The sequence below is a fragment of the Pleurodeles waltl genome, chromosome 2_1 (genome assembly GCF_031143425.1).
Source record: "Pleurodeles waltl isolate 20211129_DDA chromosome 2_1, aPleWal1.hap1.20221129, whole genome shotgun sequence".
Taxonomy (NCBI): Eukaryota; Metazoa; Chordata; class Amphibia; order Caudata; family Salamandridae; genus Pleurodeles; species Pleurodeles waltl.
In genome coordinates this window covers 278,383,685-278,410,195 of record NC_090438.1, presented here as the reverse complement: position 1 = coordinate 278,410,195, position 26,511 = coordinate 278,383,685, and the positions used below count along the sequence as shown (strand labels likewise).

Sequence of the window (26,511 nt, the reverse complement as noted above, 5' to 3'; positions counted from 1 at the left end):
ACTTGGGGAAGACCAAGGAGAAACCTCAGACAGCGACGAAGCAGCTGAAGGTAACAAAGAACCTGAAGCAGCTGAAAGTGACAAAGAGCCTGAAGAAAGTAACGGTGACAAAGGGCTCGAAAGAGGTGAAAAAGCAGGAGAGCCTGATCAGAGGAGGGCTTTCCCAGAAGCAGACGGTACAGAAAAAGAAAAGGAAAACCTGATTGTCTCCCCAGAAGGAGGGGACAAGGCAGAACAGAACGAAACTGTTCAAACTTCTTCAGAAGAGATCGCAGGTCCATCAAGTGGACACAGTGCAAAGAGAAGACCAAGTATATCACCGGTAAAATTAAGGACTAGAGAAAAGTTGAACGACAGTGAAGGGCCAAAAGTGAAAGAGAAAAGAAAGGGGGTGACTGTCGTGGTACCAACATCAGGTGAAGAAAAAGACTTGACCAAAGAGGAAAGTACCAGTGAGGCAGAATCAAAGAGAGATGCAAAATTGAAAAGGATACCAAATAGGAGATATTCCGGTCCAGAATGGGCATATGTAGTCAATGACGATTGGACCGACGAATTTGTATCTCTTAGCCTCGAGAACGAAGAAGAAGAGATACCAATATTAAAGAAAAGTTTTATGGACACTATTGACTGAAAAAAAAAAAAAAACTGATAAATGACATTGCTTGCTATAATCTAACGTGATACAACCAGCTGAGACATTGCTAAACCAGATGAGACATTTGCTAACTTGATAAGACTTTGATAACCTGATTGACTCTTAAACACGATTTGAGACAGCGTTGCTAACTGAAAAAAAAAAAAAAGACTGAGTTATTGACGAATTGAGACAAATGCTGCTAACCGATAAGTGACTGGGCTCCTGAAGAAAACTGTGTGAACATTGCGCTCGTTAAGCTTTGTAACTAATTGCTAAATCGTTTCTTTTATAAGTGCTTCTAGCTCTCTGATTCTGTACAGATCATGACTAGGTACGCTACACAAAACAGTAGAGTGAAATATTGTAAATATGCGTGTATAGGTTTGATAACTGCATGTGTACTAGTAATAATGGCAATAGTGCTTGCAACGCGTGCTAAGGGTGAGAATGAGAAAATTGATGCTTCTACTTCTGCTCCTGTTACTGTTACTGAACTAACTGCATTGAAAAGACTAGAATTAGATGAGAGACACTTGCATGATAAGAAGGAACTTTCGTATAATGTTTTCTATCGCCTACTAACAGAATATGTTGAAACTATGGATGCGAAAGATTGTTATGTGTGTACACAGATACCGACATCGGTAACGGAAGGGGTGACTTATCATCACATGCCTCTTACATATGGGATTACATGTAGTATAGTAACTTCTAGATTTTATGGTCAAACTAACATACAGTATTTTTATTCAAATTATGATGTTACCTTTGCATATGTTCCTATAATAACGCAACTAAGCCAGATTGCTAAAGATTGGGATGCAAAAATAATGAGGGAATTTTTCGAGCCAATGCAACCTTTTGAAACAGCTCACGCTCATAGGGAAAATCTTACCTGCTCGCTATCTGCAGTAGAAATAAGCTTTTTAGATCGCACAGATGATAGAAGGGCACAAATGAATGCGAAATTAGAAAAAGAGCTAAGTAAAAGGACTTCAGTAGATAATTATGCTTTTGCCGCAATAAAAACACAAGGAAGAATAGCTTTAGACGCTTGGCATGTAGGGAAATTTTGTATATATCGTGGTGAATCCTATTATGATAACATTTTCGTGGGAGCGAGTGAATGTAAACATACGTTTATCTTTAAGGCCAAATGGACATTCATGCTGAACGGACTTGACCCTGTCATACCTGGTGTATATTACATTTGTGGGCATAATGCCTATTATCGTCTTCCAAAGGGATGGTGGGGGAGATGTTATTTGGGTATAGTGTTCCCAAAGGTTTATCAACTGGATGACCTATCAGTGATTCCAAAGACGTCTGGATCTCATCGTATCCAGAAAAGAGAGACCGCAGCTGCTGTGGTAGGAGATATATTTGGAGCCATGATTCCTTCATTGGGAGTTGTGTTGAATTCCATCAAAATAAGAAAGTTGTCTACTATAGTGGATAACATGTTGACAAAGTTTTCAGGTGCTATAATCCTGATGGATGCTGAACTTGCAGCGGAAAGAGCTATGACTCTTCAAAACAGGCTTGCCCTAGACATTCTTTTAGCAAAGGATGGCGGCGTTTGCAAAATTCTTGGTGCGCGTCACTGTTGCACGTATATACCAGACAACAGTGTGAAGATTAAAACAATGCTTGCTAATCTAACAAAAGAGAGTGCAGACTTGAAGGAATTGAAAGAACCAGGAGTTTGGGAGAAGGTTGGAAAGGGACTTGCTTCAGTGGGAAATTGGCTTGGTGGCATTTGGAATGGAATATTACTAAAAATAATACAGGGAATACTAATAGTACTAATTTGCATTTTTGGGATTTGGGGAATAAAGAGAGGAATACTAATGATCATGGCAAGAATTAAGAGAAGGAAGGAAGAGAAAATGATGAAAAGAATGGCAGAAGAGTACAAGGCAAGAACGAGGGGAACTAAAAGGCAAAGAGAACTGACAGAATTTTAGTGGAATAAAATTTGTGGGAATAGTTTTGTGTGATGACAAGTAGTCATCAGAGGAGGGATTGATGACGCAGAAATGAAGGTTTTACATTTATTAGCGCATAAACGTAGTGCAGAAATAATCAAGTGTGACTTTAACCGAACTAATAAAGATTGTACGGGGACAAATGTGCCCTCAGAGTAGTTCGCCAACATTTATAAGCGTGCTTTATATAACGTGATGTATTAGAATTGTACTAATCTGACATAACCGTAAACGTGTGCCATGATTTGCTTGTTTGAAATGTTTTAACTTAGCATAACTTTAGTGGAGGCATCGGCCTAGTTGCCTTGTCTCACGGTTTAGATGCTCGTGTTTTTCTAATGTGCTAATAAACGTGTATTCTTGCTTGAAGCTGTACTTTTCCAGTGAAGATCGGTTCACATGCTTATCTTTAAGGTTTCGTGCCAGCCTGGCATCTTCTTCTTTGCTCCAAGGTCAATCTGCAGGTGCGGACAATGGAAGCTCTGAAAGTGAGTTAATTGGTAAAATATGTTGCAACTTACGTTCCCGACTCCAAGGATAATGTATGCCTAGGTAGAAGCTTGTGAATAGTTGTTTTTGATTGGACAATTTGAAGCCAACCTATGAACCCTCCAATGGAAGACCCTACTGGATTTGAACTGTTGTTTATTTAAACCTGGTGCACAAGAAGAAAGCAGCCATTGCAGCCATTACAGACATTTTCCATAACCAGCCATTAGACATTGGCCATTACCCGGTCATTGGCCATTATCCGCCATTTGCAGGACATTGCAGCCATTATGGCCCATCTTGCCGACCTCGTCATTTTGCCATCTTTTAGAGACTTTAAGTAATTTTCGCCCTAGAAACTTTAACTTTGATTTGCCCCTTTGCATGAAGTAGTAGTTTTGTCCTTTTATCTTGCCGCTGTGAGGCAATTGCCCCGACCACCCTGCCCCTTTGCCCCGTCCCATGCTGATCGAAACCGGTACCTGTGAGACGAAGACTACCTTGAATGCTGATTGAATTTGGTAAATATGAAAGAAAATGTACAATTGCATTGTGTTTCTTTTTAGGTAACCAACTGATGATTTTTGATAAGAGCCCTAGTTAGGAGTTTTCCAAATTAATGTTGCTAAATTGTTTTTGCATGAAGTCCCGCATGCAGATGCTAATTTGAGGTTAGATGAGGATTCATTTGTTGCACGATGCAATTGAGACCTTGTTATGCTGACTAATGTATGCAATTAGCCCATTACAGATTATAGTTTTAGTGGTTTGCGTTGCTATTATCGAATGCACTGTTATTCAAATGCTGCATAGATTGCATCTTTTTCGCCGTTATGGGCAGCTATTAATGTTCATTTACATATATCATTTGGTGTTGAGACACATTTATATCGTGCTAGCTTTGTTAATATAGGGAAATAAATTCATTAACTTTGAATAAACTGGTGTGGTTATTCATGGCCGAAAGGTCATGGTTCGCCGAAATGTTTTCTGGATTAATTGTGAAGTGTTATGTTGATCAGGGCATTGCTTATGTTCGTTATTGATTATTGATTTGATTAAATTGATTACTCTCGGGTGAAGAGAGCCCCACTTGGTCAAAAGATTCATCGACCCAAGAGCGTCCAGATACAGGTAATTTAGTAGGTCGGAACGCTCTATCAGTACCAGGGTTGAGGGGGTCTGCTGTAGGGTGACCAGCCGTCTGTAAATTTCATGGACTGCCAGTAATTTCACCCTGCCGTCCGTTGTCCGTGATGAAAGGCTTAATGGACGGGCTTTGTCTGTAATTTTAGCCTTTCACCAAAAGGACAAAATGTAATTATGACAGATCAGTTTCCCCAGCTGGATTAAAAGGCTGGAAGGCTTGTGTGCTCTGAGGGAGGGAGGGAGGGGCAGAAAGATAAGAAACAGACTTTCTTGCCAGGGTGTCTCCTTCCCTAAAGACATGCAAATGTGCACAACTGGTACATCTGCTAAATGCAAAGGGGCTTGAAAACCTGCATTGACATTAATCAAAGGAGTCACTTGAAACTTTCTGATGACAAAGATATTTTCTTTTAGAGAGGTACTGTAGAGGTGTTCGAAGGTGAGATGAGGAATGTGTGATTTTAATGGACTGTTACAAAAAATGTTAGTACTAAGTATAAACTGTATATTATTCAAATCTGTATTTGAGAAGCACTTGTTTTTACTTAACCAAAATTTATTTGCACATTTTGTAGCAGCCTATATTATGAAATAATTGTATTTATATAGCGCTTACTACCCCTGATGAGGTGTCAAATGCATGTTTAAAATAAGGACTTACACATTCACAGTTCTTTCAGGGACCTCTGCACCTCATAGTAGTAAAAAACTTTGGCAAAGCCAATAGGTCTCGTCTACGCAAGAGTTACACCAGAGTGACTGCTGAACAGCATGGCTAAACGTTGGTGGCATAGTGGTGTGGAGTGGAGTAGAGTGGCATAGGAACAGTGGCATAGAGCCCAATGGTGCAGAGTACACTGAAGTGGGGTACAGTGCAGTTGTTTAGAGTGCATTAGCGTAGAGTGCAGTGGTTTAGAGTGCAGTGGCGTGGGGCAGAGTAGAGTGGCATAGAGTGCAGTGGAGTAGAATGGCATACAATAGAGTGGCAATGAGGGCAGTAGTGTGGAATGGTGCAGTGACATAGAGTGCAGAGTAGACTTGCATGGCAGAGAGTGCAGTGGCGTAGAGTGGAATAGTATAGAGTGGTGCAGTGCAGAGTAGAGTATAGTGCTGTAGAGTGCAGTTGCGTACAGTGGAGTGATGCAGAGCAGAGTGGCAGAGAATGCCGTGGTGTAGAATGCAGTAGTACAGAGTAGATTGGTGTGCAGTACAGTGGCGGAGAGTGCAATGTTGCAGATTAGACGTCATGCTATATATATACTAATATAATCAAATCCAGTCCCAATAAATTCCAGATATACTTATTTATTTCTTCTTATTAATTTCACTCCAGCCAAGCAAACACTTGTTTCATCTGGGGTGTGTCACCCCACGACTTCCTCAGGGCTTTCTACGGCTGTCTTCAATTGTTATATCTCCAAATAGACTCCTCTCGAGTATTCCTCATTAGTGGAATTTATTGGGACTGGATTTGATTGTATTAGTATATATAGCAAGACGTGTGCTTAATGTGATTGTATTTGAGGATAACAATCTTTGGATTGTCATTTTACAAGGTTTTTTTTGGGGAGCTACCATGAATTAGCACCATTGGTTGCAAATGAGACGTGGCTTGTAAGGATATAATAATATACTATATAAAGGTGAGCGCCATACCTCCTTCAAACCACCCCATTAGTATTATTAATTATTGCAGAGTAGAGTGTCTGTGCCGTGGTGTAGAGTGGAGTAGAGTGGCACATAGAGCAGTGGTGTAGAGTACAGTGGTGCAGAGTACAGGGCAGTGGCGTACAGTGCAGTTGTTTTGAGAGCATTGGCGCAGAGTGCAGTGGGATTGAGTGGCATGGAGTAGAGTAGCCTAGTGTGCACTGGAGTAGAGTGACATAAAATAGAGTGGCAGAGAGTAGAGTAATGCAGAGTGGTGCAGTGTCAGACTGCAGAGAAGACTCATGTTGCATAGAGTGTAGTGGCGTAAAGTAGACTGTTTCACAGTAGAGGGAAGTGGCTTAGAGTAGAGAGGTGCAGGGAATATTGGAGTTGCACAGAGTGGCATAGAGTGTGATGGCATAGAGTAAAGTGGTGTAGAGTGCCGTGGCATAGAGTGCAGAGTAGATTAGAGTGACGTACAGTGTATTGATGTAGAGTGCTGGGGCATAGAGTTGAGTGTTACAGAGTAAAGTGCACTAGCATAGAATGTGGTAGCATAGAGTGCAGTGTTGCAGAGTGGCATAGAGTGGAGTCGTGCGGACTAGATTGGTGTTCCCTAGACTGGAGTGGTACAGCGTTCAGAGGCACAGAGCACAGTGTTGTAGAGAGGCGTAAAGTGCATTGGCATAGAGTAGAGTGGTACAGAGTAGAGTAGAGAAGCATAGTGTAAAGTAGCATGGAGTGAAGTGGCATAATGTGGAGTGGTTCAGAATGGAGAAGAGTGCAGTGTCCCACAGTGCAGTGGCATGGAGTGGTGTAAAGTTGAATGATGCAGAGTAGGGTGCAGTGGTGTGGAGTGGTGCAGAATGGAGTGGAGTGGAGTATGCATGGTGTGTTAACACACTGCCATTACAGAAAACACATTTTTGATTGAAATTACCATTACATTTGCACAGACATACAGTTTTTCAAATCAAATTATACTGTGCACAAACGAAGTGTGGAAATTGCATCTCCTAATTCAGTGATTTGTTTTAATCATATAAAGGCATTTGTTTCCTGTACAGTTCAGAATTAACAAAAATGTGCTTTATTTGTGCTCCTAATTCTGTTATATTTGGAGGTTTATTTAAATGTTGTCATGTGATAGAAAAAACTCTTTCCTAACCTCAGTATCCAGCAAGATATGTTGCATAAATCCTCTTACTTTGATGTCAGAGAAAAAAACAGTAAACACTAGGGGCCAGATGTAGCAAAATCCGATTTTGCGACTTGCAATTTGCGAGTCTGGGTGACTCGCAATTTGCAAGTCGCAAAATCGGATGCAGAATGGTGTATCAGACACCTTCTGCGACTCGCTATGGGGTCGCAAAGACCCACCTCATCAATATTCATGAGGTGGGTCGCATTTTGCGACCACATAGCGAGTCCCTGCACTCACAGGGATGGTGGCCTGCTGTAGTCAGCAGACCTCCATGTCTGTGACTGCTTTTTAAATAAAGCAGTTTTTTTTTTTTTCATTTTGCAGCCAGTTTTCCTTAAAGGAAAACGAGTTGCAAAATGAAAAAAATACCGAAACCATTTGGTTTCGTTTTTTTCAGAGCAGGCAGTGGTCCATAGGACCACTGCCTGCTCTGAAAAAATATTTTTGTCGACATTCACAAAGGGGAAGGGGTCCCATGGGTACACCTTCCCTTTTGCGAATGAGTTACCACCAGTGTGACACTGGTGGTAACTGCGAGTTGGTTTGCGACCGCATTCGCGGTCACAAAGCAACTCTGAATTGCGATGCGAGTCGCAAATAGGACGGGAAGACCCCTTCCTATTTGCGAGTCGCATTCCCAAATTGCGAGTCGCTACCGACTCGCAATTTGGGAATGAGCATCGCATGAGGCAGTTTGCATGGCGCAAACTGCGATTTTCGCAGTTTGCAACATGCAAACGGCTTGCTACATCTGGCCCCAAGTTCCCAACAAGCCTGGCATTTGACTTTTTTCTTTGAATGCACAGCAAATGTGATGAGATAAGAACAAGATTGACAGGCCTGTTTACGGAAGGGAGCACTCAGAAGGATACTGTAAATAAGGTGTGGGCAAGGGAAGGGACGAACTCAAGCTGCGTAGCCTAAAACAAATAAAGCCAGAAAATTCAAAGCAACAAAATGTGAGTTACATACCACAAGGCCAATGGAAAACAGGCAGAATACATTCCCAACGAATCTCTATGAATGTGCTTAAAGTGACAGCTCTGGGATACTTTGTGGGGAAAGTCCAGTATTTTAGTCCAGTCCGTATCTTGCAGAGGTTTGGCCACATCAATCACCCAAGTACTATGATGAGAAGACCTGGAGTTGTTTCCATGTTGCCGGAAAGGTCTGTAAACGCATTTTAGCAGTTTGCCACGGTTCCTATGGTGTACAGCTTCTGACACACCTCTTGTAGGGTTAGTGCTAGGTGGCAGACATGAAATAGGACATTTAATAGTTATTTAGGATGGTTGTAAGGAGTTGACCGGTGTGAAGATGGTAGTCTGCCACAAGTGTTTGGAAATTTAGTAGCTCGCCGTCCAGAAACAAATCCCCCAATTTTAAGACACCTGCAGCATGCCACTGATGAGTTGCTCTGAGCACAGTCATCCTGTGCGAGTGGGAAGGCTTAGCAAAGGTAGTGCAGGAACCCAGGGTTTCTTTGTGTCAGGTAGTTTACAGGTTCTAGCAAGGCAAGAGAAAGCTGTGCATGATAACGCTGGATGGTGAGTCGTAGAATGGTCAGTAGGAAACAACGAGTAGTGCATTAGGCCTTCCTTAAAAGTCTTTACTGATAAACCCCATCTCATGCAAGGAGGTGGGTAGAAAGTCAGTGAGCCACCCATTGGTGTGCAGATGAATAATAGCATTCTGAGTCCAAAAGAACTAATCTGCCCACAGTCATGGGTAGCTTTAGAGTGGAAAGAGCTACCCGACGACGACACAGCGACCAAATCAGATGTGCGGCATGTCTGAAGAAGGAATGAAGGATGAGAAGGTTTGCAATATAGTACTATTATTGGGGTAGCACACCATCTTAACTATTGCCAAGTGGCCCACTGCAGAAAGCAGAAGAGAAGACCAAAAAGCAAACTGGGCCTGGAGGGACCGTGATGCCCTGCCGAGATTTCCATCCTGCAAGTCAGTGGGAGAATGGTAGATATTAATCACTAGGTATCAAAAGATAACTGGCTCCCACTTTAATCTGAGATCTAATTATATATAAAGAGGAAAACAGTACCATATGTTAAAGAAACACTAATTACATTTTAAAATGTTTACATTTTGTTTGTGCATTTTACATCCCAAATATTTTGAAGATTCTATGTGTACTTGACACTTAGGGATAACCCAGATTACTAGTTTGGCTTTTGCTCAATTTAAAAGCCATTTTGAGACATGGACAAAGCAGGCAATTGCCTTACACAACCTTGCAAGGGGTCTGGCCCCTGACCATCCTTCGCAAGCATGAACAGCAGATCATAACACCAGATGAGATTGCAAAGGTGGATGGGTGTTGCTTGTTCAACCACTTGACAGTGCCTCTTCTGTTTCTCTCCTTTGTGCCGAGACAACTCCCCAGGTACCCAATACCTTCCGATAGTCTTGGTGGATGCATCTTTTCTGATTTTAGAAATTGTCCCACCTTGTTCTTCTCTTCCTTATTTACCCAGTTATTAGCAACAACCCTTTGAATCACTTGCCGTGGATCTTCTATTTGATCTCGATTTCATCCTCCTCTTTTATTATCTTTGATTGTTAGTCCGTTTCTGTTCTGTTTCTGAGACAAATGTACAGTTGCACACATACACCCTAGTGCTGTGAGACTACAGAGAAGCTGTGGGTACCCACACATCCTGACATTAGGTGTGAGACTGTCGTCCACACCATCTGCCCTGCCTCATTACATTTTTTGGGGGTTGAAAGTCCATGTGCGGTTGGGGTGAGCCAGATGTTTTTGTTCAATTTGTTTAAACTAGCATAAGGTTAATTACCTTAATGTTTCCCAAACTGTTTTCCAGGGGTTTTAAAATGTTCAGAAACATAATCAACATTTTGCTGTTACTTTCTCTTCAAGAAAGATTGGGTAGATTTGGGTAGGGGTGATGGCCTTGACAAAGACTTGAAGGGCATTAATTTACTATTGAACAAGGACGTAACATGACACCTGAATGTAGCATACCAGGAGACAATCACAAAAAGACCACAGTGAATAAATAGTGCTATGTTAAAAAAGAGTAAATAAATACACTGACAACACAGTGAGGCGTGGCCTCTCTTGGGTGTGTCTGTAAAACTGATGTTTGTACTTGAATTTTTGTCCTGAATTTCGACCCTTTGTCCTGAATTTTTGTGTGAATTTTGACCCTTTGTCCTGAATTTTTCACAGTCCTGTCCCGAATTTGCCTCAGTGCCAGGTGGTCATCCTAGTCAGCTGCCACTTATGACTTTCTTTAGTACTCAATTTGGGCGTTAGAGGTGGTTTATTCATATTTGCTGGGAGGTCTAAAACATTTGTCAGAGTTTTATTTTTGTTACTTTTTTGTGAGAGTGAGAAAGATGAACTCTCGTTCATGCAGTATGAAGGAAGAATTGTGTTAGCTTGTATGGTTCTGGGAATGCATTTTCAAGCCGTGGGGGATATTTTGGGCAGCATTAGCCTCGCGTTTCTGAGACGCAGGTAGCATTAGCACTGCCTCTGCACCTTTAAATGTTGCTTTCGTAGCAGGGTTCTCGTGTATAAAAAAAAATACTAGGGTCAAACACTGAGCCATTGATCACTGACAGTCTCAGAAGCTTATTTTGGCATGCACACGGAAAAACATGGGCTAATCCGCTTTATTGGGTCGGGATTGTGCAGTGTGTAGAGGTGTCAGCTGTAAATAGAGCGTAAACTCGAGTGTATCAGCGTGGACCTGCTCGCTGCCGGCAGCCGTTGGCAGTCAGCGGCTTTCGCAGCGCTGCTGGAGATGGACTCAGCAGCTTCGCCGGAGCTCGGCATTCAAACGCATTTTTTAAACACTTAATGAAGAGTGGGTCATATTTCATCGCCGCAGGCTCGATCCCAGGACGTGGATGACGATTTGCCGCACGCAAAAGAAATGGCAGAGGCCAATCCCCAAAAATGCAGGATGAGGTTCCGAAGGAATGCGGTAAGGGCGCTCTGCCTGCAGTGTTCTAAAGCACATCCCAAGTTCACGTGCAGGGATGCTGCGGCGCAGCGTGTTTCAAGAGGGCTGCTATGGCACAAACTGCGGGCTGTCCTGCGCCGGGCGCGTGCACACAGTGGATCTCTTTGAGGAAAATGTATGCAGCTAGGGATGCAGCCTTGTGTGCTGGCGCTTCTAGAAATTATATACATTCGCATGCGTTTTTGAATATGCATATGATATGGAGGCCATGAAATAAAACCGGTTTCCTGGTTTGGATTTAAGAGAAAGGGAAGCAGCTTTACGGATAAATTGGTTTAGTAAATTACTTAAATTTGTCAGGTGTTGTGCTCTAGTGAGTTTTAATATATGTCTGTGAGAGGAACGTTCAGACTGGGCAAACAACTATGAGGTAGCACTAATGGTGTATATATGGGCTTCCCCACCTTGGAATGCGACTGTGTGGTTTTTCCCGTTCGCTTAGTGGTTTCTCCCTACGAACCACAGAAACTTCCCCCTATCCAGGCATTTAAAGCAGCACTGCAGCACTATTCGCAGGTATGAGAATTCAAATGCAAGACAGTCCACGGCACTCATCCTTTATTTTTAAAATTCGATGCGCTGTGGCCGCAAATTAGGCCTCATATGGTCGTTCAAATAAGCCTTTCAATCGGTCAGATCTTGCTAGTACACAGCGCTTACTGGCTTTTGGGTCAGGACTTTTGTTTTTGTGTGAACCTCAAACTTCCAAGGTCTGAGTGCATGACAAACATCTCAATAGAGCTAAGAGTGACCCATATTGACTGTAACCTGGTCTGAGTTCACCCAAGTTGCTGTTTTCCGTTCACATTCAGGGCCACTTTGCTTTGGTGTTTTTTTTTTTACTTCAGCTAGGAGTCAAGGATGGATAATTTTTGCACTCAGTTGGGGCTAATTTCCTAAATACTCTAAATGTCTGCAGCTGGCTTTCAGCAGTGCATGGTCTCTACAGTTTCAATATATGAGCCATGTAGGACCTTAGGGCCGGATTTAGAGTTTGGCAGACAGGGCACTCTGGGGGTCATTCCGCGAATGACGGAAGCACCGCCAACAGGCTGGCGGTGCTTCCTTGCCCATTCTGACCGCGGCGGTAAAGCTGCGGTCAGAAAACCGGGGCCGGCGGTTTCCCGCCGGTTCCCCCCCGGCTGGGCGAATCCGCCATGGTGGCACTGCAAGCAGCGCCGCCATGGGGATTCTGACCCCATTACCGCCAGCCTGTTTCTGGCGGTTGTCACCGCCAGGAAGAGGCTGGTGGTAACGGGTGTCTAGGGGCCTAGCAGACAGTGAAAAGCGCGACGGGTGCAACTGCACCCGTCGCACGCCTGTAACACCGCCGGCTCCATTCGGAGCCGGCTTCAGTGTTGCAGGCCTCTTTCCCTTGGGTAGCGCCCGCCGGCCCAGAGGGAAAGTTGAAATGGCACCAGCGGTCTTTTGACCGCGGTGCGGCCAAATGGCGGTTCCAGCCAGGCGGGCGGCAACTGCCGCCCGCCGGGGTCAGAATGACCCCCTCTGTCACAAATGTGACAGAGGACTGTGTCCACCAAACCCTAAGTCTGTCAGTCTGATGTAGAGATGGGAGGGCCTTAAGAAGTTTTCCATCGATGTAGCCCCCATTGGCTCCATTGATGGGAAATATCCTCTGGAAGTCAGACAAGTAAGAGCCATCAGAGAAATGACATTACCCCACCCACCGTGTTCAGGGAGGACAGCGTAATTTTCTTTTTTTTCTGCCAGTCGCTGCCAGGAAAAGCCAGATGGCGAGGGACCGAAAAAATGACCATCCAAAACCTGAGTGAAAAATCTCAGAATGTGGAGCCATTAGTTTTTTGCTTTCTAGAAAAAACTCGCACTTTATTAGTTTCTTCCTGAAAAACAAAAACGTTACAGATGTTTTGCGAACAGCTGTCAAAGCTAAAAATAGCCTTCTTCCAAACTTTTTATACATTGAAAGGAACCATTATGATAGTTTAGTGATTTCTATCAATGTACAGACTCGACTGCTGGACCGGAGCTCATCTCTAAATTTTATAGACGGTGATCCATTAGGTTGGAGATGATGTCCTCTGCCATCCTGGTAGATGGAGTACCGTCCATCAAAGACTAAGGGCCTCATTATGAGTCTGACAGTCACTAGTCCACCAGACTCGCAGTGGTGGTCAGGACTGGCGCCGCTGTGGCATTCAGACCTCCACATTACGACCCTGGCAGTCAAACCACGAGGGTACCACCGTCTCTGCCGGGATCGGTGATCCCAGTGGGCTGACGGGGGGTGCAGGTCACAATCAGCCAGGGCAGCACTGCACACAGCACTGCCCTGCTAATTACGACCTGGTTTCCGCCAGCCTTTTCATCATGGTATTACTGCCATGAAAAGGCTGGTGGAGAACAGGTGCAGGGGGCCACAGAGGGGCCCCTGCATTGCCCATGCATGTGGAATGCTTGTGCAGGGGTCTCACTGCCTAGCACCCTGGTAATGCTCACTGTCTGCTGGGCAGACATTGACCATTACCAGGGTGCTGGTGCCCCCTGCTGAGGCAGCATTGCTTCCAGCTTGCATACGAGCTGCAGACAATGCTGTTGCCCCTTTCCTGACACTTTCCTGCTGGGCTGACAAGCGAACACCTTGGTTTCCACCCATCAACCCAGAGAGGAAGTTATAATGGGGCTGGAGGGGGAGGTAGCCAGTAAGGCTGCAACCACCTAGTTGGAAGTTCGGTGGATGGGTCTTCCCGTCTGCCTGAACCCCTAAACGGCCCCTAAATCAGGCCAGTAGTTTCCTGCCCAGACAAGTGCTCTCTCATACGTTGTTTGATATTCTGGACTGAAGTTGCACAAGGATCTCTTTAAGTTTGCATCTCAAAGGCGAGAAACAAGTGATGTATCCCACTGGATGCATTTCACTTTGCCAGCGACTGTGGAATACCAACTTTGGGTAGGAGAGGCACAGCACCTAGTGCAGTCAGTAATCTCTCTCCCACTACCCAGTATTGGTCTGCATATGTTCAAGGTACATCTTCCTCTAGCCCAACGCAACATGTGTCTTTCTAAAACTATGATGCCCAATTACCTATAGTAATCAGTAGCTGTTTTTTAATGTAATCCAGTCCACAAAGAGCAGAGTTGTGTGTGAAAATCAAATAGCACACGTGAAATGCAGGTAGTCTCTTCACAGCTCACATGTTGAGCAAAGCTCAGCACAGTCTCAAAAGTAGCTATGTTGCACTACGTGCCCGGGTGGGGCTGCAAAGGCAACCCATTTTTGGAGATTAAATAAATGTAAGCACGTCAGCTGTCCTCATGCTTCTTAAAAGTAATGCCGAGCAACCTAATCAGATAATTCAGATTTAAGACATGTACCTTTAAGCACCTGCATGTTGAAATTAGCATATTTGGCTAAAAGTGCCACGTCCACAGCAAGGTTGTAGTAGTTTTTATATTTTGAACTGGTGCTGTTTCAAAAGCATATATTTTCTAGTTTTGCCACGGTGGACAACAGGAGCACCATTATTGTGGCTTATGTCTATTTAGCAATAACAACAATCACCAGCCAACGTGTTTTTTATATGTCAAAAATGACTTTTTGGAATGTTGGTATATTCCTACCTCTTGAGTAACCTGATTAAACACCTTGGCTGGCATCTGCTGCCCCCACGTGTTCAAGGCAGCTATGCAATGATTCGTGTCTTTCATACCTAAGTACAGCCTGTGAGAGGCTTGAAACTGTGTGAATTGGTTTCAGATCTGAAGTTAACAGCATAATAGTCTTACCGATCATCGGTTCTCTCCTCATTGGCAATTATCAGTAAACAGCAAACATTTACTGATAGGAGGCTTTGTCAGACAAATAACTTTTACCTTTTCACTGCGTTATGCTCTGACAACTTCTTGACAGAGGAAGTGTCAATTCTCAAAATCTAGCTCACACAATCAGCAACGTTTTTCCTGTTTAACAACTGGATATCAAATTGAAACAACCCAGGTGATCCCTTTAAAGCAGTGAGGTCTCCGGGATAGTAAGTGTCTTACTCCATGTGAGGTATAGGACATAGGTGAATATAGGAGGTGTGTTTCGCTTTAGTATAAAGGGGCTGGAGTGGAGAGGAATAGAGAGAAATTCTTAGATTGAGCAACATTAAGGCTTGTATTGAAGGTGGTGTCTGCCACATTGCTAAATTCTTATTAACTGCATGTGAATGTATTTGAAATGTTTTGTCTGTACGGAATTAGATTTTTAGTTTTTATTGGTTTATTTATAGCAACTCAGAATAAGTCAGGATTCGTTATAGGTTTGCCTTGGACTGGAGCAGTTAGAGTCTGTAATCACAAAGACATTGTAAAGCAGTGTTTTTGTGGTGCTCCGAATTGTTTTCTTTGCACTACATTATAATTGGTTCTGCTTTTTCTGTATAGCAATGACGACCAACCCATGATTAATAGCAGTACTGGATAGAAGGCTTGGTCTTGCGCTGCAATAGTTGCTATGTTTATGCACATTTTATAGTCATTGAATATACGTATTTAATTGTTGTAACTTGTTTTCGTGTTTGATTAATTTGTACAAAGTGTTTTCATTGATTTTTCTAAAGTCTTTTATATCTTTTTGCTAAAACTTGATTCGACTTAACTAACTGGACAGAAGAGAAGAAAAAACTACATTTGGGGAAAACCTGTCTGCCTTTGGAAGGACAGCAGAAAGGTATTCTTGCCTAACCATTTGAACTTGGCCTTTGTGTCAGGACACGTTAACCAGGAAATCTGGATCCAATGATAGTTTTCACACTTCACCAACTCACAACCAAGTCTATGCTATTATCTGGGATTAATTGGGTTACTAGTTGATGGGGGTTAAACCCTACTCAAACATAAACCACAATCCTTGACAAGGTGAAATCACAAGCAAACCCTATATCAACCTTTGCTCAACCCTATGGTGTCTTGTCATAGAGCAGTCAGACTTGGCTTGAAGGCAATATTTATGCAGCACTTCAAACCGTAATAAAGTGAAACAAAATGCAAGAAAAATCCCACACATTTTTTGAAAAAATAGAGTAAAATGTAATAAATAATTTAGGACCAGAACAACAAAAATCCAATCAGTAGAATCAGAGATATGCCACTTTAAAGATTTAAGTGAAAATAAAGCCAAAAAGCACAAAAAGCTAACTGTGGATATCTGGTCATGCCATATAGGGACTGTTAGAAATAGGGTCTTTGGTTGGCAGTCAGGGGACCCCCTGTCCAAGCAAGGACCCTCACTCTAGTCAGGGTAAATTACACACAATCCAAATCATCCTGTGCCCACCCTCTGGTAGCTTGGCACTGAGCAGTCAGGATTAACTTAGAAGACAACATATAAAGTATTTGTTCAATAAATCATACAATACCACCATATAGCACCACAAAAATACAACACACAGTGTTTAGAAAAAGATATAATATTGATCTGATAAGATGCAGGTCAAAACAATTAAAATGCAATAAGTAGATGTTGAGATATCACTGTAAAAGTGATATAAAGTGTCTTAAGTCTTTTAAAAACAAGTAAATGTCTCTTAAAAACAATAAAGGTCTCTTGCAAGCACAAAGTACCTTGTTCATGTGCAAAATCTCCACAAGGGACCGTAGAGGAGGCGATGCGGGGAAAACGGGGAGGTGTGTGTCGGTTTTGCCTCTTGGCACACTGACTTGTCGTTATTTTCTACGCAGAAGAAGGCTTTGCTTCATTTTCCAGCGCATGGACTTGGTTACTCTTCGGGTTGCAGGGGTTTCTGCCGTCCCGGGGACTGTGTGTGGAATCCTGGGCTTGTGGAGCGAAGTCACAAGCGCTGAGTCGATCCAGTGGGCCTTGCATGGAAATTTCTCCCGCATGGCAGGCGCTGCATCGATTCCTTTCTGGAAGTCGGGCTGCATCGTCCCGGGTCAGCTGTGCGTCGATCTGGTGTGCCGGGAGTCGAAGTTCCGGTCGCAATGCAGGCGCCGCTTCCATCTTCTCCTTGCGAAGTCTTGCTGTGTCATCACGGTTCGGCGTGCAGTGAATTTCTCACTGCGGGGCAGGCTGTGCGTCGTTTTTAGCAGGCTGTACGTCGAATTTTCGCCGCACAAGGAGTCCAGTTGCAGGAGTGAAGTCTTTTTGGTCCTGAGACTTCAGGGAACAGGAGGCAAGCTCTAGCCAAGCCCTTGAAGAGCACTTCTCAGCACAGCCAGGGTGCAGCAAGGCAGCAGGGCAACAGCAAGGCAGCAGTCCTTGTCAGAAAAGCAGTCCCAGTGAGTCCTTTGGGCACCCAGTCAGTTCCTCTTGGCAGGTCTGGTTCAGGGATTCTTCACCAGCAGGTTTCTTGTCCAGAAGTGTCTGTGAGGTTGAGTGTCTACCCCAAGAAGTGTCTAAAGTCTGTGAGTTTGGGTGCTCTTCTTATACCCATTTTGTTCTTTCAAGTAGGCTTACTTCAAAGGAAAGTCTCACTTGATTGTGAAATCCTGCCTTGCCCAGGCAAGGCCTCAGACAAGGCCTCAGACACACACCAGGGGGTTGGATTCTGCATTGTGTGAGGGCAGGCACAGCCCTTTCAGGTGCAAGTGACCACTCCTCCCCCCCTCCTAGCACAAATGGCTCATTGGAATATGCAGGCTACACCCCAGCCCCCTCTGTGTCACTGTCTGGAGAGAGGTGCAGACAGCCCAATTGTCAAACTAACCCAGACAGGGAATCCACAAACAGGCAGAGTCACAAAATTGGTTCAAGCAAGAAAATGCCCACTTTCTAAAAGTGGCATTTTCAATCACACAATCTTAAAACCAACTTTACTAAAAGATGTATTTTTCCAAAAGGGACAAAGTCACAAGATCAGGCTGACTGAGTTGGAGTGTTGGCCAGCTACAGATTCCCAATCAGACCCGCTGAACATGAGTACCTTAAATCAGACTTGTGTGTTCCCGCATCGAGAATGAGTCCCCCAGCCAAGGTCCTAGTCGAAGATGCATCATGTAGTGTCAGTTCTAAGGATCTTCGATACTGTGATGCGAGGTCCTGCATCTTCATTAAAAAAACATTGAGAAGGGGGCTTGTAATACAAAGCCCTGCATCGATGATGCAGCGCACACCGGTTGGCTTCAGTGAAGCTATGGAGCTTGCGATGCAGAGTCCTACGTTGTCATTGAGGCTGCTCTTGGGGTCTGCGTCGGGCATCCGTTGCACTGCACCAGTTCAGATGAGGCTGCGGGCTGTGAGAGCAATGTAAATTCATAGAGCTGGGAAAGTCTACGTAGCAGAAAGAATGTGTTGATTCTGCTCAGGATTGCGCCATGCATAGGAGAATATGTGTCGGTTGTGCTTGGTCCAAAGATGGTCCACAGATGGGCTGGCTGAGCTCCTCCAGGCCCACTTCTAAGGGTTTAGGACTGATGTGGCACCACTTGATGGGTTTGGACTCACAGATGGCAGAGCCCAGGTACTGGTTTCAGGGTTGTTGAAAGCATGTTATGTCCCTGAGGGTTCAGATCAGGAGGTCAGCGAATTAGTCCTTAGGGTCACTTTGGGGTCCTGAGTTCAGAGATGCAGGTCCAGCCCTCCTCACCCAGGCATGAGGGCAGCAGGTCAGCAGAGCAGGGCAACAGTCTGTAAAAGCAGCAGTCCTGCAGAGTGGCATTCCTTTCAGCAGCACAGCAGTCCTTGTTCCTGGCAGAATTCACAGGTCCAGAAGTGTACTGAAGAGTTGGTGTCTGAGGTCCAATATTTATACTTGGTGCCCTCTTTGATGTGGAAAAATCTTTCAGACGATTCCACTCCCCATAGGTGCTTAGAAATTCCAGCCTCCCTACCCTAGCACCAAATTATCTGGGTGTTACAATAGAAAAGTGTCAAAACCCTTTGTGAGAGTGTTCAAGCAGGGACTGTGTAATGTACAAGATAGGGGTGGGGTATATATTTCTCTTCGCCAGCAGAACTGGTGGAATTTTGGCCTCTGCATTATGCTTGTAATGCAGAGTTATAGCCAAATTCCACCAAGCGCCACATGGCGGAGTTTTTTTTTTTTGCATGCATCTCAAACACAGTGAGTTGGCCAGCAAGATTTAGTGCACCCATAGCTGATTTTTGGTTGCTAGGAGGGCTCCTGGTGAGATTTCTACAATACCGGCAGACAAAATCATTCACAGTCAGAAACCTGCCGCTTAAGCAGAAAATCTACTCAAGTCGTAACAAAATCATCTAGAGAATGTGTTCCCTGTGACGTGCTGCATGGTACCATTCACACAGATTTTTTAGTGTTGAACAAGCATCCGGTGCTAAATCACAGCACACCATGACTATTTCTGCCCATTCACAGAATTCTGCGGAATATCACAGAGTTTTTTTGTAACGCCGTGATTTTGCCCAGGCCTAGCACCACAGTGTGGTAGGTGATAGCTTCTCCCCCTCCTTAACTCAGAGTGGCCCATCCTGTCAATACATAGCTTCCTTTTGTCTCCCTATCTGTGAGCAGTACTCAAAGACCAGCTGTCAACAACACCCAGTCATATGACCCTGGATATAGGCAGCAGGCAGCAAATGGTTGGGGCAAGAAAATTGCAACTTTCTAAAAGTGGCATTTATTAAATTGTGATTAAAAAAAAATCTGATTTCACCATTAAAGAGGGCTTTAAATTTAAATTCTTTAAAAACCAAACTAGACCTGTCTACCTGTTCCTAATTCGAAGTTGCAACTTATTTAATGTAATAAGGTAACTCCAATGTTATCCTATGGGAGAGGTAGACCTTGCAGTACTGAAAAATGAATTCAGGAGTTTTTCACTACCAGGACATGTGACACTTAAAAGTACATGTCCAGATTTTAAATACACTGCACCCTGCCCTCTGGGCTGTATAGGACCTACCTTCTGGGCTATATAGGACCTACCTTAAGGGTGATTTATTTGTGTTAAAGAGGAAGGTTTGGTCCTGCCAAGGGGTTTATCTTGCCAGGTTGGCATGGTAGTTTAAAACTGCACACACAGCCTACAATGGCAGGCCCGAGACATGTTTAGAAGAGTACTTAAGTGGGTGGAACAATCAGTGCTGCAGGCCCACTAGAAGCAAATAATTTACAGGCCCTCGGAACATGTGGTACCACTCTACTAGGGACTTAAAAGTAAATTAAATGTGCTCATTGGGTATAAGCCAATTTCACCATGTTTTAAGGAGAAAACACAAACATGTTCGCACTGGTTTACAGGCGTAATATATATAGGGTCAGAAAAAAATGAGATCAGCACAGATAGGAGGGGTGAAGGCAAAACGTTTCGGGGAAGACCACCTTAAGGCTGAAAGGTCTAACAGGATTTATGTAGTAGGCCAGGGCGTAAGGGAATGGGATAAGAGAATAAAACCGAGACACTATATCATCACATGCCTGGGTGCTGACTGGGCTCACTCTGCACTAGAGGAGCACTGATACCTAAAAAATAGTGACCACCCCTCACAACCTGGGAGAAAAATCCCAGGGTGATGGGGGCAGTAGTTTTCTTGCTCTTTAGAAACAAGCTCCCACTTTGGGAGTTTCTTCCTGTGAACAGCCGTCAAAACTAACAGTATCCTTCCTCCAAACTTTTTATACATTGAAAGGAACCAGCATGAAAATTTGTACTAGAGGAGCATTGATACCTAAAAAGTAAAGCAGGTCTTTAGTATGACTATAGCTTAGATTTTGAAGTTGTAACCTTTAATAATATCAGCGATATACCTGCTGACACAATCTGCATTTCAACTCTCTATTACGGTTTAAAACTCAATGTTTCTGCTGAGCTGAAATACAATTAAGTTTAACATAGTAACTGTGAAATACAATCAGTTTCACAAGGGTTGTTTGCGGAAGAGGGCTATCTTAAATATTGGGAAAAACGTTTTGTGCTTGGTTTACATTCAAAGTGATGAGTGGATAACAGTAATGTGAAATATGTTTTAGTATTGCATGTTTGGTTTCAGTCATTGATGTTCAGCATGTCATGTGACAGTACTTTGGTACAAAAATATTCTTATAAGAGTTTAAAAACGAGTTAATCACCCAAATGGGTAACGCCAGGTGAAATAACCAGTGCAATAGAGTAGGAGAGTTTTTGATGAAAATAAACAAGTGTGATAGGTTTATAATTCTAATGGCTGATTTCTTATGAATCAAAGTGCTATAAAGTTTGTAATCCTTATAGATAACTCTTCATTAAAACAACTACAAGTCTGTATCTGTACAAGATAAATCTGTGGCTCCAAGATGTCTTACATCGACTTCACTAAATAACAAATGGCAGAACTCCAACAATCGGTCATAGCTGCAAGAATTATGTATCATGATTTCTTATCAAGGATGTTATGGACCATGATGAACTTCTGCTCTATGATTTGAAGATGACCACCACTATTGACAAGTCTTCTGAGCTTCCTATGTGCTCATGGGACATGTAGTTCTTCTTATCTTTGCTCAATTGTTTTCTAAAACACATTCTAATGAAACTCTGGGCGTCTATCTACAACCACACCTTGCACACCCTTCCATCCTGCTCTGCTCTTAAAGACATGCATTCTTATGAGCCGTTGAGTAGTTCGTAGCACAGATCCAAAGTGCAATGGTAAGGCAGACCACAAAGCACATTGATGCTTCGTCTGTGGTCCTGCCAGAAAATAGAGAAAATCATTTTGCATTTTAATTTGTGGCTGTGACTGTTGTCCAAGGAGATTTTGTTTCTTTGATTTTTACTACAAGAACCAAGGCTGCCGCAGGGCCTCATGAACAAGGTATTTGTGTTTATGAAGCCTTGTCCAACCACATCTTCCATTCTTGCCCTACCAACAGATTCCAACATCCAGAAACATTTCTAATTGCAAAGGTTAAATGGCTAGTATGGGAAAAGATGCCTTACCAGGATGGCTAAAATTTCAAGGGTTGTCCTGCCCTGAATATCCTGCAGCTTGGCATTGCTTGAAGACGGCAGGAAATTGGTAGACCCAATTCTGTGGAGCCTGTGTCAGCCATGGTTTCTAATCCTGCTCTTCTCCAGGTTTTCACTTGCATAGAAAATGGCTTGGTCCCTCTTTACCAGGCCAGACAGCTATACCTTGTCCACCTTTGTGCCATCAACATTCAGTAACATCTGGTGCCAAAGACCTGGTCAACTACGACACATTTTTAGGAGAGCTATATTTTTCTTTGGAGACTTTAATATTTTTATAACTCCTGAGTCCTACATTCTATTTTTGTCATTCTGGTGTCTTCTTTATCTTTAAAGGTTATTCTTTTTTCACTAAGTTGATTTGGGGATTTTTATCTAATTATTTCTTGACTTTAATGTTGAATTGGTGTTAAAGTATAAGAATTACCTCTAGTTTTCTCACACGGACGGCTTTGCTGCATGTGCCAAGCTTGGAATTCCAGCTTATAGCAAGACTGCAACTGCTCTACCCTTCAGACCAGCAATTGAACTTTCTGTGTGCAAGTTCAGAGACAAATGCAGATGCCAGATATTGGGTTTTGAAGGAGCATGTTCACCTTTTAGGATCAGAAGAATTATATTTTTTACTAATTACTAAAATGACACTGTAGCTGATTGCATTTTTAAGTAATTCCTAGTCCAAACTAAACACATTGATGACACATCTGCCTGATCCCTTCACACCACAATTTCAAAGACAAGCCTCTCCTGTGTTGGTTGCAGAGGTCTGGCCCTACACTTTTGTTTCAGTGGGACTGGGCTGTCCCAGCCTAGGTGCAGTGTGTGGCAAGCTAATTATTAGATGCAGGTTTCCTCCCTATACCTTTCTCTCACAGGCACTGGGTCACGCACTGTTAATTTCTCTGTTGTATAGGGGCATCTTTGAGCTCTCTGCTGGGGGGCAGAGTAATTACCTTGGCCCGCAAGGAGGGACTAAGGTTTAGAATGTGATAAGAGATAAGGCAAATATGAAAGTGCCGTAAGGTGTTTGTGAGATATTGGGGACTGGAAATACATACTCGTGGTGTATGCTTCACCCCAGTTTGGTACCTTGCTGGACCCCGTAGGCCTAAGGAGAGCAAAAGTGTACTTTAGTTCATATTTCTCATATGAGTACACTGCCGATCTACACTGTAAGGCCCCGTTTACATCATAAAGCCCCCCATAGGTCAACACCATCTGTAAATAATTCCTTCTGCCGCAGGCTGCCTGTGTGCAGATATTGGGCTGTCCAAGACGGTAGTCTTAAGCTCAGCCAGCACATGCATGTACAGACGTGTTCACTTTTAACAAGCCAAGGTCCTCTTATCCTAGCTGTGCAGCAGCAGCCTTGTCTAATTACTGTGAAGTTAGTGTGAGTGAGACTCAGAAGGAAGAACCACTCACAGTAAGTCCGTTAATCAGGTAATCAAAAGTGAAAAATCCTAGGGGACTAAATTGCAACACCTAATTATTATCATCCAGTGCAATCACAATTGATATTGGCCAGCACAAAATGGAGGACCTCTGGTCCTATTAACTCACACTACTACTTTATAGGGTTGCCTATCCAGTCACGTAACCTTGTCCTGCCAAGAGAATACACAAAGGCTGGTAAATAATTGGAAATTGTGAAACTTCTATGGCATATACAGAGGGAAGCACACTAGACTTAACTCACCCTCCTTACATCAAAATCTACAAGGAACTATTGAATCACTGACTATTTTATGGTAAAATCTATGGATGCCAATTCACCAATAGGTGTAGATGAAATGACATCTCATACCATTTGACTTTGCTGACATCACAAATAATAGCCCTTCTTCCATCTATAGTCCCTCAGCTGACTTCTCTTTACTGATGAGAGGTAGATGTCTGGGAATAGAGCTAGCTAGGGTACTATGAGGAATAACAAAGAAGAATCCAGGGCGAGGGATAGCAATTGTTACACCTACCAATAATTGATGTCTAGTTTAACATATTTGTGGACTTATCCCCTGACACATCAGTAAGTTGCAAGTATTTATTGAGAGCAAGCCTGTGACAACCTCTCATAACCGGTCACCTCCTCCAACTGTCGCTCCCCGCTCCCTTCTTCCCCCACTAGTCCAAAACCTTGCCACTATGGCATTCTGTTACGAAAACACTGGTAACCAGGATACCACAACTCCCTTTTTTTTTTTTTTTACCAAATTAGCAATATTACATTAGAACATAAAATCTACACTAAATGGCTTAGTATAATTTTAACATAGAAAAGTTCACATGTATTGTTGAATTAGAAAAAAAGGTATAATGCACAGACAGCCTACGTGTATCTAAAGAATTAATGCTCAAATAATTAATGCTCCATACATCCATGTAAACGTATCATCAGAAGATATCCTCACTTTTTCCACAATACAATTACATCATGAAATTGTCAAATCTCTTAGGTAGTACAACAGGTCTACCTATGTGAGTTGCATTTGGACCTTTATTTGGAACCAAGGATTTAAACACGGAATATGGAGGGGAAGAGCTGTACTTAATACCTGTTTGATCATTTCGAAATCTTCCTGTAATTCATCATTCCATGTGCATTCTTGCCGCGCCTTCAACAGCTGCCTTAGGCTATGTGTTTTAGTTGCAAAATTCTGTACAAATTTAGAATAAAATTCTGCAAGTCCTAGCAATAACCTAATTTCCTCTCTGGAGGTTGCCAACAGGTTACTGACTGCCTCAATTATTTCCCTTTTTTGGTGACATACCATTACCTCCCACCTCATGGCCCAAATACGTAAGTGAATTCACTGCACATTTGGGTTTTTTCAACTCTGCAGTCAGGCCTGTCTCTGCTAATTTCTCCAGAACTTATTCAATCTTGAATCCTGTTCTAATTTGTCTCGGCCCATCACCAGGATGTCATCTTGGAAAATATGTCACTCTTTTATCACCTCTAAATATTTTATGCATCCAGTGCTGGAAAACTGCAGACACTGACGCAAGGCCTAATGGCAGCTGTATAAATCTGTAGCATCCAAAAGGAGTGATGAACTCTACAAAGTTCTTACTCACTGAATGCAGTTGCACCTGGTGGTAGGCTGAGGTCAAATCTATGGTAGAAACCATTTCATCCCCTTAGACTGTGAAAGAAATTCATCAATCCAAGTTAAGGGAAATTGATCAATTACCATATTTTTGTTCAAGTCCCTAAGGTCAATGCACAAACGCAACCGGCCAACTGACTTCTGTGCTATGACTAAGGGACCATTCTGCACTTTCCACAGGTTCTATTATCCCTTTGCCATCTAAGGCATCGAGTTCCGCCATTACACTATTCCTCATACCAATAGGAATGTTTCTTGCCTTGTGACATATGGGTACAGCTCCATGCTTTAGTACAATCCGATGTACAAATTCACACATTTTTCCTACTTCGCCTGAAAAAACACGGGAAACTGCATTTTAAATTCATCCTCGCTAGGCTTTGTATGTTCACTGAGTAGCATTGCTTGGTCTCTCCTATTGGGACCAAGAGTAATACCCAATATTCCTTAGTCAATGCAGCCTAATACAGATGGTCCCTTTTCTGCTACATATAACTTTCCTAGGACGGACCTGTTTTTAAATTCCAATCTGGTCTCTACAAATCCAACCATGGGAATTTCCTCTGCAGTAAATGTAACTGGGTGTATAGCTGTTGGTTTCTAGCAGTTACCAAATACCCTCTCAAAATTATCTTCCCACACCATGCATTGAATGATTGTGTAAGGTGAACCAGAATCCAAAACCATTTGTATTTGAACTCCTCCTATGGTTATGTCACATAAGGTTTTGTCTTTAAGTTAACTCTCATCTCTAGAACAGTTTCTTCTAAACAAGCCAGTAGTTCAATACATAGAGCCCCTACATCACCTAAGGATTCATTTTCCTCATACTCTTCTACTTCATTCTCTATCACACACTTCGCAATCTTCTTATCGACCTTACGCAACTTCTTCCAAAAGACTTGGGCAAAAAGGCCTAAAATCCCTCAGTGTGCACACTTTGATCTTATCACTGGTTAACAACTATTCCTGGCCACGAGGCCCTTATTCCCGCACCTAAAATATGTAGGACGATGTTAGAAATGGGGTCTTTGGTTGGCAGTCAGGTTCCCCCCGTCCAAGCAAGGACCCTCACTGTAGTCAGGGTAAAAGAGAATCACCCTCCACTAACCCCTGCTCACCCACTTTTCTAGCTTGGCACGAGCAGTAGGCTTAACTTCAGAGTGCTAGGTGTAAAGTATTTGTACCAACACACACAGTAACTTAATGAAAACACTATCAAATGGCACAACACAGGTTTAGAAAAATAGAAAATATTTATCTAAACATAACAGGACCAAAACAACAACCATCCCACTACACAAGTCAAGTTATCACTAAAAATGCAAAAAGAGTCTTCATGTAATTTTAAACACAACGC

The 26,511-nt window shown here is 43.0% G+C and overlaps 1 protein-coding gene across 3 annotated transcripts in view; it reads left to right on the top strand.

The window, feature by feature from the left end:
* Positions 1 to 26,511, top strand: part of MCF2 (MCF.2 cell line derived transforming sequence) — a 795,890-nt gene that overhangs the window by 358,291 nt on the left and 411,088 nt on the right. Inside the window, exon 1 of one of the 3 annotated variants that reach the window (XM_069212451.1) lies at positions 10,700 to 11,091. The exons of the other annotated variants lie outside the window; for them this stretch is intronic. Coding sequence (XP_069068552.1) covers positions 11,041 to 11,091 — 51 coding nt within the window. The 5' untranslated portion in view covers positions 10,700 to 11,040. Of the gene's footprint in view, positions 1 to 10,699; positions 11,092 to 26,511 lie in introns of those variants that run through there. 3 annotated transcript variants of the gene reach the window in all.